Source organism: Halteromyces radiatus (assembly GCF_025201355.1).
Source record: "Halteromyces radiatus strain CBS 162.75 chromosome Unknown BX664scaffold_4, whole genome shotgun sequence".
Lineage (NCBI taxonomy): Eukaryota > Fungi > Mucoromycota > Mucoromycetes > Mucorales > Cunninghamellaceae > Halteromyces > Halteromyces radiatus.
The window spans coordinates 755,779-766,461 of NW_026251690.1; the positions used below are offsets into that span (position 1 = coordinate 755,779).

Below are 10,683 nucleotides of genomic sequence, written 5' to 3' on the forward strand. Positions count from 1 at the left end.
AGTCAGATATTGGTTCACATGGTGGGGAACAGCAACAACAACAACAGAAACAACAGCAACAACAACAGCAACAACAACAACAACAACAACAACAACAACAGCAACAACAACAACAAGCTGCTATGTATGGTCAAATATCTGCATCAAATGGACCTCCTGGTTATGGCTATCCAACCAATTTGAATCAATACAATTATCAAGCTTATAACGCCACATATTATGATACTCAGAAGATACCAACATCAGGTCCCTATGGATTGAATCAATCTATGTATCCTTATCATATGATGATGCCTGGTCAACAAAGTGGAGAAAATGATCAACAACAACCTCCCTATCCTCCTCCAATGTTGATGATGCCTGGTCACTATCCCAGTAGTCTTGTCCCTCCTGTCAACAATAAACAAAATGGTTATTATCAACAAATTCAACCAGAATCACAACTACCACATTCGGATACCAACATCAAAAGTGAAGTCAAGCCACAACCAATGACGCCTTTACCTAGTACATCCACCTCATCAGCTGCTACATCATCCCCCGATTCCAATGAGGATGATGACAATTCCAAATTTGCTCGCCTTTCCCAATTATGTTCTGCTGCCTTGAATCAAGATCAACAACTCTCTGCAACTACTGAATAGCTTTGAAATGACACCTCCCCTTTATATATATTATTATTATTATTCTTATTATTTTTTTTTATCATTACTATCATTCTTTATATTCCATCTACATTCTATCTCCCCCCTTAGCTTACTCATCACCATTATTATTGTCATCATCATTATTCTTATCCTCTTTTAGTAGCTATAGTCCTTTCTATCTAGTATTACCCCTCTTGTTTCCCATTTATAATCCAAAATAAAATGAAAATCATTTCCCAACCATATTGTCTTTTGTAAGTCATCATCCAAATTATGCGTATAGTGATCATCACCATAGAAAGTAATTGTAAGTGGACATGACAGTAAATGTTGCTTATTGTATAGAAATTATTATCCCATCTTGGTAATGTCCCGACATGATTATTGTCCTCTAGAAACCAAAAAAAAAAAAAAAAAAAAAAAAAAAAAAGGCATCTTCCATAGAGAGAAGAAAAGTTTTGTGATTACGTAAAACACCATTTCTTTTAAATGATGACTATGATATATTCCACACTAACGGAACAACAAGAATATATATAAAAAAAAAGAGGTCCAATTTCAAAAAGATCAAATAAGAATGTCAGAATGTTTATTGAATCAGATAAAAAAAAATCATCTTGATTATCACAAAAAAGGGAAACATGACAAAAAAAAAAAAGATGCCTTCAAAGATAAATGGGATTGTAAAAAAGTATATGTATAGATGATAAAAATAAAAAAAAGTATGAAGAATCATAATGATGATGATGAGAATGAATAAATAATTAATCTTTTCCAAATTCTTCAGCAAGTTCCCGACTTCGTTGATCCGCGGCAAAAACAGCATCATACATCAATTGACGAATATTTCCAGCTTCCAATACCTTGAGAGCGGCTTCGGTAGTTCCTTTGGGAGATGTGACTTTTTGACGAAGAGTAGCCAAATCATCTTCACTTTCCATTGCCATACGAGCAGCACCAAGACAAGTTTGAAGTGTTAATGCTTTGGCATCTTCAATAGATAATCCAGCTTCCACACCAGCATTTTCTAAAATTTTGGGGAAAAAAAGAGTGAGTCATCCAAAGTTGGATCCAAAGCCCGCTTTTTTTTTTTTATTACGCATAGCTTCCATGATTAAAAAATAATAAGCAGGTCCACTTCCACTAACAGCAGTAACAGCATCCATCAAAGGTTCCTTTTCCACCCAAGAAATATGTTTACAAACTACACCCAAAAGAGATTCAGTCAATTGACGTTGTTCCGCGGAAACACCATCCATAGCATAACAACCTACAGCACCTTGGCCAATCAAAGCCGGCGTATTGGGCATCAAACGAATCAAAGGTAAATCCACTACATTTAACCATCGTCGAATAGAAAGAGTACTGATACCAGCAGCAATGGAGATGAGTAATGGGGTAGGCAAATCATGCTGTTGTCGTTGTTGTAATATAGGTTCAAGTTCTTTCATGACCACCTTCATGATCTGTGGTTTGACAGCCAAGATCACTACTTGAGGTTCCAAAGCCAATACTTGTTCGGAATCACTATACCCTTCTACATTCAAATACTTTTGTTGCATATAATCTCTTCGTTCGCGTGATGGTTCACTAAACACTAGTCGATATTGTACATCTTGACATAATCCTCCAATGATCGCTTCTGCCATGTTACCACCTCCAATAAAAGCAATCGTTAATGACTTGGTACCGTTTGCATGCATGATAAAAATAAGATTTATTTGTTGAAAGAAAGAAAGTAAAAAGAAAGATATCAAAAAGAAAAAAAGAAAGATTTTTATACTTGATCAGATCTGAGTTGAAACTTTTTTTTTTACTGGAATAGCCGAAGATGGCTTTTTTTTTTTTTTTACTTTTTTATTGAATTTGATTGGTGATTCAAGATAGGTCTGATTATGATTCAAGAAGATAATTAGTTTATTTTGATTTATCATTTTTTTATTTTATGCCATTTTTTTTTTTAAAAAAAAAAAAAAAAGAAAAAAAAAAAGGTTCAAAATAAGAGAATTTATCTCGATATGATGATAATAATAATAATAAGAACGATAAAAAAAAAAGGGATCATCCTTTTTTCCTATTGAATTTCATCCTCCGTCACACTTTTTTTTTAATAACTTTTTGAGACTCCTTTTTTTATATCTATCTTTATTTTTCGTTCCTTTTTTTTTCTTTCTTTCTTTTTCTCCAGTTCTTTCTTTTTTTTTTCTTTTTTTATACAAAAGACTCTCGCGATTCTTTTATTCTTTTTTTTTTTGGTTTATTATTATACTTTTTGAATAAAAAGGATAAATACTTATCTTTTGATTCTTATTTTTTTTTTCATCTTTCCATTCCTTCACTATACCTTTCATCTATTATTGTTCTTCAAGTCCAATACCCCCCCTTCTCTTCTCCTTCTCATCCCCTTCTTTACTACTACCTTTCTTTTATCTTTATTATTTCTTTTTATTCTTAACAATGGGCGCCAACTTATCAAAAGGATTAGCTAAACTTTTCAGTAATAAGGAAATGCGTGTTTTAATGCTTGGACTTGATGCTGCTGGAAAAACAAGTAAGATGAACTTTTCTTATCAAAATACAAAAAAATATTCAACCTTTTTTTTTTATTATTATTATTAGCCATTCTTTACAAACTCAAATTGAATCAATCCGTAACAACTATTCCTACTGTTGGATTCAATGTAGAATCTGTGACATATAAAAATGTGAAATTCAATGTTTGGGTAAGTCAAAAAAAAAATGTTTTTATAATAAAAGGGGAAAAAAATGAAGATAGGATGAATAGTTAAACTAGGGGGATGATGTGGAGAATAACTTTTCTTTATATATGTATGTGCGTATGTGTATATATTCCTTCGCATGAAGGTATATAAAATAGGAGACAAAAGAGGAGGGAACGATAGTTTATTTTAATATGTTCTTTTTTTTTGATAGGATGTTGGAGGTCAAGATAAGATTCGTAATCTTTGGCGTCATTATTATACTGGAACTCAAGGATTGATATTTGTTATTGATTCTCAAGATCGAGATCGTATTGATGAAGCTCGTCAAGAATTACATCGAATTATGTCAGATCGAGAAATGAAAGAATGTTTATTGTTGGTCTTTGCAAATAAACAAGATTTACCTGGTGGTAATTTTTTGAAATAAATACTTATGGAAATAATCTGATATTTTTTTTTTTTTTTTGTAGCCATGTCTCCTGCAGAAGTGACTGAAAAACTAGGTTTGGCTCAAATGCGTGAACGTGCTTGGTATGTTCATCCTTCTTGTGCTACTACTGGCGATGGATTATTTGAAGGTCTTAATTGGTTAAGTCAAAATGTCAAAACAAAGAAATAGATTACCTACTTTTCCTCTATTTCCACTTTGTATGATGCCTCTCTATTTCTTATTATTTATGCCTTTGTTTTTCTCTCTGTCTCTTGTTTTTTACTCACCTTTTTTTTTTTTTTTTTGGAAATCCTCCATTCTTTCTTACAAATTAGTTTCTTTATTATATCTTATTATTATTATTATTATTATTATTATTATTATTTTCGTTATTTTTTTTTATACTCTCCTCTCTTTTGCTATATATTCAAAGTATATCTCCCCTTTTTTTTTTTATTTATCCATTCTTGTCAACTATTTATATAATATACTTTATTCAATAAAAAAAAATTTCTAATTCCTTCTTTTTTATCATGGGTATGAAGATATCATGTAAAATGATGATGATGCACAAGGGCAGTAGGATGATCATAACAAGTATGAATGTTTTGGATCCAAGGGGAATCTAGACATTGTGGAATGGACCAACGTAGATTAGGATCCGGATCAAGCATGGACAATATACAATGTTGAAGAGAAGGATCACATCGATTTAGAGCCGACCACGAGTTGAATGATGAGTGTTGATGAAGAAAAGACGCATAATGAGGATCTTGTGTGGTTGCCTGTAAAAAAGGGATCTGTGTATAAAGTAAACAATAAAAAGTGATGGCAGCACTCCATACATCCATTGCCAATCCATCATAATATTCAACCGAAGTAAATAATTCTGGTGGCCAATATGGCATCGATCCACATAATCCTTGACAGACCACTACTTCTTTTTCCTTTTTTATGATTTGATGTGCCACTCCAAAATCCGTGATCTTTAATATTCCTTGTCTGGTCATCAATAAATTATCGGGTTTGATGTCACGATGAGCTATTCCAAGACTATGAAGATGAGCCATTCCACGTAATAATTGTTTAAATATACAATCCATAGCATCATTGGTCAATGATATTTGTTGTAATATCGTCAATACATCTCCTCCATGGCACTATATAAAAAAAAAAAAAAAAAAAAGAGAGATAAGCATTTTTACAGGATTTCTTTCATAAAACCTTTTACATATTCCATGATGATACACCATCGACCTCGTCGATCTTTTAATAGTTCAAACACAGTGACAACATGATGATGGGATGATAATTGTGTTAATTTGAATTCCTTATATAAACGTTGACCAAATAAAGTATTGGATTCATGTTGAGGGGGATGAAATCTTTTCACCGCCAAGACAGCATTGGTAGGTTTGGATCTTTTCCATAAAAAGGAAGATGGTAGAAACGTCGAAAATGGACGATGATCAGCCAACAAATAGATGGTGGCGGTGGCTCCTTTTCCTACTTTTTTAATTTTTTTCATGTCATGGTACTTTTCATTTAGTGATGATTCATTGGGTCGTTGATCCGTCTTTGTTTGTAAAGAGATGGATCGTCGCACGAATGGTTGTGGTTCCCATAGTGATGGACTGTTTCGGGAAGGTGAATATTCTATGATGCTCTTGTTGTTTTTTATTATACACTCTTGTTCATCCATTCTAGTACAAGAAGTATCTGGTAGGTTTGGTATCTTGTTGTTATTGATGGACAAAAATTTCAGGAACGATGTTTTCTTTTTGTTGGTTTTAATATCATCTGTATTCTGAGTAATCATGATAAAAAAGTAAACTTTGGATAAAAGAATAAAATAAAAAAAAAAAAAAAAAAAAAAAAGAGAAAGGAAACAAAAAAAAAAAAAGAGAGTAATATATGTGCATTTTTATAGAAAAGTATTCAAGTTCTTTTTTTGGTAAAGATTATAAACTATATCCTTCTCCCTCATCCTTATTATATATATTATGTTCTTGAGTTTCCCAGGATTCGATTTCTCTATCATGCGCCCTCCAAATAATAAAAAGATAAACATCAATTAACAAAGATTGAAATAGATAATAACATCAAGTTGTCAATGAACCAAATCTAATTTTTATTTTTCATTTTTGTAAAATCCCCCCTTTTTTTTTTAAAAAAAAAAAAATATATATTATATTCAATCAACTTAATAACATATATACAACAAATCTATTCCTTCAAATCCGGCATGCGCAATACTTTCTTGTCCTTGTTCTTTGCATGTTCACAAATCATTTTTAACACCTTGCTATCCTTCCATTTTTCAGGGTGAGGTTTTTTAAAAGTGGCCCAATAAAACAGATCCCAGTCGGGTTCATCCAACAAACTGTCATATTCTTCGAGTTGTTGCATGGTAAACGTAGGCAAGTATTTCTGAGCAAATGTCGATAACAACAAATCATTTTCCAAAGTACCTCTCTTTCTTGATTGATAGATGAGTCGTGCACGTTTCTTGTCTTCTGGTTCATTGGGGCGTGGAATAGGTGGCAAGTTGGGATAAGGTGTGTCTACATCCATGTCAGGTGAATGACGAATCGAAAGATTAGGGAAAGGATCTTGGTAAGTGTGTTTCCATACAATACAACTGCTGCTCAATGTGCGTCTTGCTGATCCAGAAAGAACGGTTTGTCTTTTGAGTGTAGATAATAACATCATAGTAACGTTGTAATAACAAAAAAAAAAAAAAAAAAAAAATAAGAAGAAAGAGTAAAGAAAAAAAAAGTCTATTTTTTTTTTTTCTGTGGACTTTTTTTTGTTGAAAATCTTGAAGTTTTGACCCTAGCCTATTGTTGAACTCCGTCAAAGAATCTTGATAAAAAACTATACATGATCTCTTACAAGTAACTTTTTATTTAATTTTATGAGATAGAAATTCCATATGCTATTTTATTTTTTATGAAATATAATGATTGGATGATTGATTTGATTTAATAGAATAATCATGATTATTTGATACTTTCAATGTGATTGGAGGAAAAAAAAAAAGTAATATAAAAGACACTTTTTTTTATTTTTCTCTTTCTTTCCTCTTCTTTTTGGATTCTTCCTTGTTGGTATCTTCTTCTTCATTGTTCTTGGTCTTGCTGTGCCTCTGGTTGTCTGTCCTTGCCTCTCTCCGTCTTTCCTTCTGTCTGGATCTTTTCTTTTTTTTGATAAGTGCACATATACAAATAATATTTAGTTGATCATCACATTAAACCATTTCCCATTTCTTCTTTTCAAGTACCGAAATTTAACAATAAAAATGAATACATGGTCATTTACTTGATATTTATCAAACTATTGATTTCTTGTCATTTATTTGAACAGTTCTTAAGGTGATGATAAGCCATAAAATGATGATAATTCAATGAACATATGAATAGTTATGATATGATGATGATGTAATATGTGGTATATAATGGATTGATATTTATAATAGATACAATATAAGAAGAATGTTGATGAAGATGATGATGAACATGGATGATGCCAATAGGCGCCCCGAGTAATGCGGAGTTGAACTGTGTCCCTTTTGGTGATTCTTTTTTTTTTTTTTCTCAAGATACTCTCTCTCTTCAATTTTTTTTTTTCCTTGTTTTCTTTCTCTTTTCTGTTACTTTTTTATTTTCGATAATGTCGAAACGGTCTCATTTACAAGCACCTAGTCGTTCGGACGCTGATACGAATACAGGAAGACAAAGACAAAGCAAGCGTGATGAGGTATTATTATTATTATTATTTTTATTTTCAAGGGAAACCATATTCACTTTTATTTTTATTAGGCTATTCGACAAAAGTTTGAAAGAGAACTATCAAAGAAACGTACTACTCCTATACAACGACAACAACAATATCGTAAAATTGCAGGTACTGTTTCGGCCCTTCGTCCTGCTCAAGCTTTGACTGTTAAGGAAAGTATGTTGGTGATTGAAGCTTCTCAACTCATGGCTGCCAAACGTAGTGATTGTGTTCTTGTGGTGGATGATGATGACCATCTTAGTGGTATTTTTACGGTAATGATACAATTGGTAACATGAGCGCGTCATGATATTGTTAACATTTCTTTCCGCCTTTTTTTTTTTTTTTTTTTTTTAAATAGGCAAAAGATATAGCTTACCGCGTGGTTGCTGTTGATGATATGGATGCAAGGTAAAAATATATATATATATATATATATATCATCAAAGGTTTGATATTTATTCTTCTCTTTTTGATATTCCATTAAAATAGATCTACACCGGTAGCAGATATTATGACTCCAAATCCAATGTGTGTCACAGCTTCAACAAGTGCTCAAGATGCTCTTAATCTCATGGTATCAAGAGGATTTCGACATTTGGTAAGTAGGATAGACGGTGAAAATGGGATTCATTTTCATATATTAATACAATGTTTTTTTTTTCATTTGAAATGTAATATATTCTTAGCCTGTATGTAATGAAGAAGGTGATATTTTTGGTCTTTTGGATATTACCAAATGTTTATATGAAGCATTAGACAAAATGGAACGTGCTTATGGATCTTCTCGCAAATTATATGATGCTTTAGAAGGTGTAGAACGTGAATGGTCTGGCAACCCTGTCCAATTGGTACAATATATGGAAGTATTACGGGATCGTATGTCTTGCCCTGATATGACCACTGTGATGGATCATGGTGCTGTGGAAGTTAATTACAAGGTCAATGTTCGAGAAATTGCTAAAATGATGAAAGAATGTCATACCACTGCTGTCTTGGTTATGAAGCATCATCGTCTTGCTGGTATTTTTACAACGTAAGTTCTTCAAAAAAAAAAAATAATGATGATGGAAACACATATTCTAAATGATTTCTTTTTCATCGCTCTCTCATTAGGAAGGATATTGTAAGAAAATTGAAGGATAACCAATCTAAAGTCAATGGACGATTCTTTTTTTTTTTTTTAATTCATGTTTTTCTCTTCATGTAGGTGCTTCGTGTGATTGCTGCTGGATTGAATCCTGAAAATTGTTCTGTTGTACGTGTGATGACTCCTGAACCTGACTGTGCTGAACCATCTACTACTGTATTAGAAGCGTTGAAACGCATGAATGGTAAATTAATAATAAAGATTGAATAAAACTTTGTCATTAAAGCTCAACTTCTTTTTTTTCATTTTTATTTAGATGGACATTACTTGAACTTACCTATTTTGGAAGATGGCCGAGTAGTTGGAATTGTTGATGTTTTGAAACTGACCTATGCTACCCTTGAACAAGTAAGATTAGGAACCAAAAAAAAAATCATGATTCAAGATAGGATGCTGACTTCAAAAACAACTGATTGGATCCACTAGATGAATAGCATCCAAGGCAATGATGGAGAAGGTCAGTTAGCAATAGAAGGAAATTATAAAAGAAGCTAAAGCGTTATCTTTTGATAGGTCCAATGTGGTCAAGATTTTGGGATAGTTTTGGTGGCGTGGAAAGCGAATCACAAGGATCATCCGATCCTAATGGATCACATTATCTCTCATCCGGTAATCGACATTCAGCCTCCCATGTGGATCAAGTAATAAGTCCGGAACCATCGGCTTCATTTTCTCAACTTCAAGGATTTTCCGAAATTCAACCCAATGAATCAGCCAGTATGGTGATGAACAACGACGAAGCAAGTAGTATATCATCTTATCGTAAATCATCATCGATTACTAGAAATACCCATGCAAACGGTACAACATTTAAATTCACTTCTCTTGGCGGAAAGACCCATCGATTTATGATGAAATCCAATAGTTATGCTTATCTTTTAGATAGTGTACGACAAAAAGTACTTGGGGAACATGTTCAATTTGTAGCAGCCAATCATTCAGCTTCATCTTCGACTGCCGATAGCAATAGCAGTAACAACAATATAGAATCTCATCATCAACAAGAGGACGGCGGGGAATGGTTATCGATATCTTATATGGATGATGAAAATGATTTGGTATTGATCTCTTCAGACGCGGATGTGGAAGATGCAGTGATGATGGCACAAAAATTGGATCAGAACAGGGTGAAATTATTTGTTCATGACACGGCAGCGCCTCAACCAGTAACGAATTCGACCATGTCTCCAACCATGATGCATCTTCCCAGCATGAAACTAGAAGTCCCTGGTGTGGACCAAAACAACAATAATAAAGAACAATTGGAAATGTTGACAGATAGTGAAGATGAACAAATGGAATTGAAAACCAAGAATAAGAGAAGAAGCTTCAAGGAACCAACTGTCCCTCATCACGATATTTTACTACCTGCTGCCATTACATTCTTAGGTGTGGTTATCATTGGTGTGTTTGCCTACTCCCGTATTAGTCAATCCTAATATGATTAGATAAATAGATAGATAGATATTTTGGTTTAGTTTAGTTGGTTGTTTGTTGATTACCTCGTAATATTATCATGCAAAAGAATAAAAAATATACATATACGACTCTTTTTACCCTTCTTTAGATAAACAAACAAGTTGCTGTCAAAAGAACCCCATGAATTTACTTGTTTATATTCATTTATGAAGATTGTTCCTTGCTTTGAGATAGAGTAAATATAAACACACTTTGGTTGTTTATTTTATCCTACCGCACTGACCATCGGTTCTCTCCTTTATTATTTACTGTCTTTGTAGATGATGATCTCAAACCGATGAGATTATTTCTTTACGTGGTACTACTCTTCTTTCGTAAGCCAATGTTTATAGCTTTCTTTTTAGAGAAAAAAAAAAACTTTACTATTAAAGCCTTCACCAAAAATAAAAGATATTCGGAATACGTGAGAAAAAAAAAAAGATGAACCTAACCGATCCTCCTTTTTTTTTTTTTTTTTTACGCCCATGGAATGATTAC

General features: G+C 32.8%; 5 protein-coding genes across 5 annotated transcripts; 2 read left to right on the plus strand and 3 right to left on the minus strand.

Annotated features, from left to right (window-relative positions):
- Positions 1–1,173: 1,173 nt before the first annotated feature.
- BX664DRAFT_331796 (pyrroline-5-carboxylate reductase) lies at positions 1,174–2,406 on the minus strand. The gene is made up of 2 exons (XM_051545205.1): positions 1,747–2,406; positions 1,174–1,674 (listed from the first exon to the last, which is right to left on the minus strand). The coding sequence occupies exons 1-2, from the start codon at positions 2,348–2,350 to the stop codon at positions 1,412–1,414; spliced, it is 867 nt and encodes a 288-aa protein (XP_051399792.1). The 5' UTR covers positions 2,351–2,406; the 3' UTR covers positions 1,174–1,411.
- Positions 2,407–2,843: 437 nt separating this feature from the next.
- Positions 2,844–4,124, plus strand: BX664DRAFT_331798 (CPS1 protein). Its single transcript, XM_051545206.1, has 4 exons — positions 2,844–3,198; positions 3,267–3,370; positions 3,582–3,780; positions 3,841–4,124. The coding sequence occupies exons 1-4, from the start codon at positions 3,105–3,107 to the stop codon at positions 3,987–3,989; spliced, it is 546 nt and encodes a 181-aa protein (XP_051399793.1). The 5' UTR covers positions 2,844–3,104; the 3' UTR covers positions 3,990–4,124.
- Positions 4,125–4,348: 224 nt separating this feature from the next.
- BX664DRAFT_262795 (kinase-like domain-containing protein) lies at positions 4,349–5,328 on the minus strand (the record flags this gene model as incomplete). Its single annotated transcript, XM_051540738.1, has 2 exons — positions 4,349–4,960; positions 5,032–5,328. 2 exons carry the CDS (start codon positions 5,326–5,328, stop codon positions 4,349–4,351), a joined length of 909 nt encoding a protein of 302 aa, XP_051399794.1.
- A 579-nt stretch (positions 5,329–5,907) lies between these two features.
- On the minus strand, positions 5,908–6,539 carry BX664DRAFT_331802 (Flavinator of succinate dehydrogenase-domain-containing protein). Its single transcript, XM_051545207.1, has one exon. It carries the CDS (start codon positions 6,510–6,512, stop codon positions 6,027–6,029), a length of 486 nt encoding a protein of 161 aa, XP_051399795.1. The 5' UTR covers positions 6,513–6,539; the 3' UTR covers positions 5,908–6,026.
- Positions 6,540–7,395: 856 nt separating this feature from the next.
- On the plus strand, positions 7,396–10,289 carry BX664DRAFT_385529 (uncharacterized protein). Its single transcript, XM_051549257.1, has 10 exons — positions 7,396–7,559; positions 7,622–7,852; positions 7,939–7,988; positions 8,070–8,178; positions 8,267–8,613; positions 8,694–8,703; positions 8,788–8,911; positions 8,984–9,075; positions 9,154–9,184; positions 9,241–10,289. The coding sequence occupies exons 1-10, from the start codon at positions 7,473–7,475 to the stop codon at positions 10,164–10,166; spliced, it is 2,007 nt and encodes a 668-aa protein (XP_051399796.1). The 5' UTR covers positions 7,396–7,472; the 3' UTR covers positions 10,167–10,289.
- Positions 10,290–10,683: the final 394 nt, after the last annotated feature.

Excerpts from the sequence above, each read along its gene's own strand:
- BX664DRAFT_331796 (XM_051545205.1), bottom strand. The coding sequence starts at position 2,350 with ATGCATGCAAACGGTACCAAGTCATTAACGATTGCTTTTATTGGAGGT. Across the intron at positions 1,675-1,746 it reads TTTAATCATGGAAGCTATGC|AAAATGCTGGTGTGGAAGCT; the intron begins GTAATAAAAAAA and ends CCAAAATTTTAG.
- BX664DRAFT_331798 (XM_051545206.1), top strand. The coding sequence starts at position 3,105 with ATGGGCGCCAACTTATCAAAAGGATTAGCTAAACTTTTCAGTAATAAG. Across the intron at positions 3,371-3,581 it reads ATGTGAAATTCAATGTTTGG|GATGTTGGAGGTCAAGATAA; the intron begins GTAAGTCAAAAA and ends TTTTTTTGATAG. Across the intron at positions 3,781-3,840 it reads TAAACAAGATTTACCTGGTG|CCATGTCTCCTGCAGAAGTG; the intron begins GTAATTTTTTGA and ends TTTTTTTTGTAG.
- BX664DRAFT_331802 (XM_051545207.1), bottom strand. The coding sequence starts at position 6,512 with ATGATGTTATTATCTACACTCAAAAGACAAACCGTTCTTTCTGGATCA.
- BX664DRAFT_385529 (XM_051549257.1), top strand. The coding sequence starts at position 7,473 with ATGTCGAAACGGTCTCATTTACAAGCACCTAGTCGTTCGGACGCTGAT. Across the intron at positions 7,989-8,069 it reads GTTGATGATATGGATGCAAG|ATCTACACCGGTAGCAGATA; the intron begins GTAAAAATATAT and ends CCATTAAAATAG. Across the intron at positions 9,185-9,240 it reads CCAAGGCAATGATGGAGAAG|GTCCAATGTGGTCAAGATTT; the intron begins GTCAGTTAGCAA and ends ATCTTTTGATAG.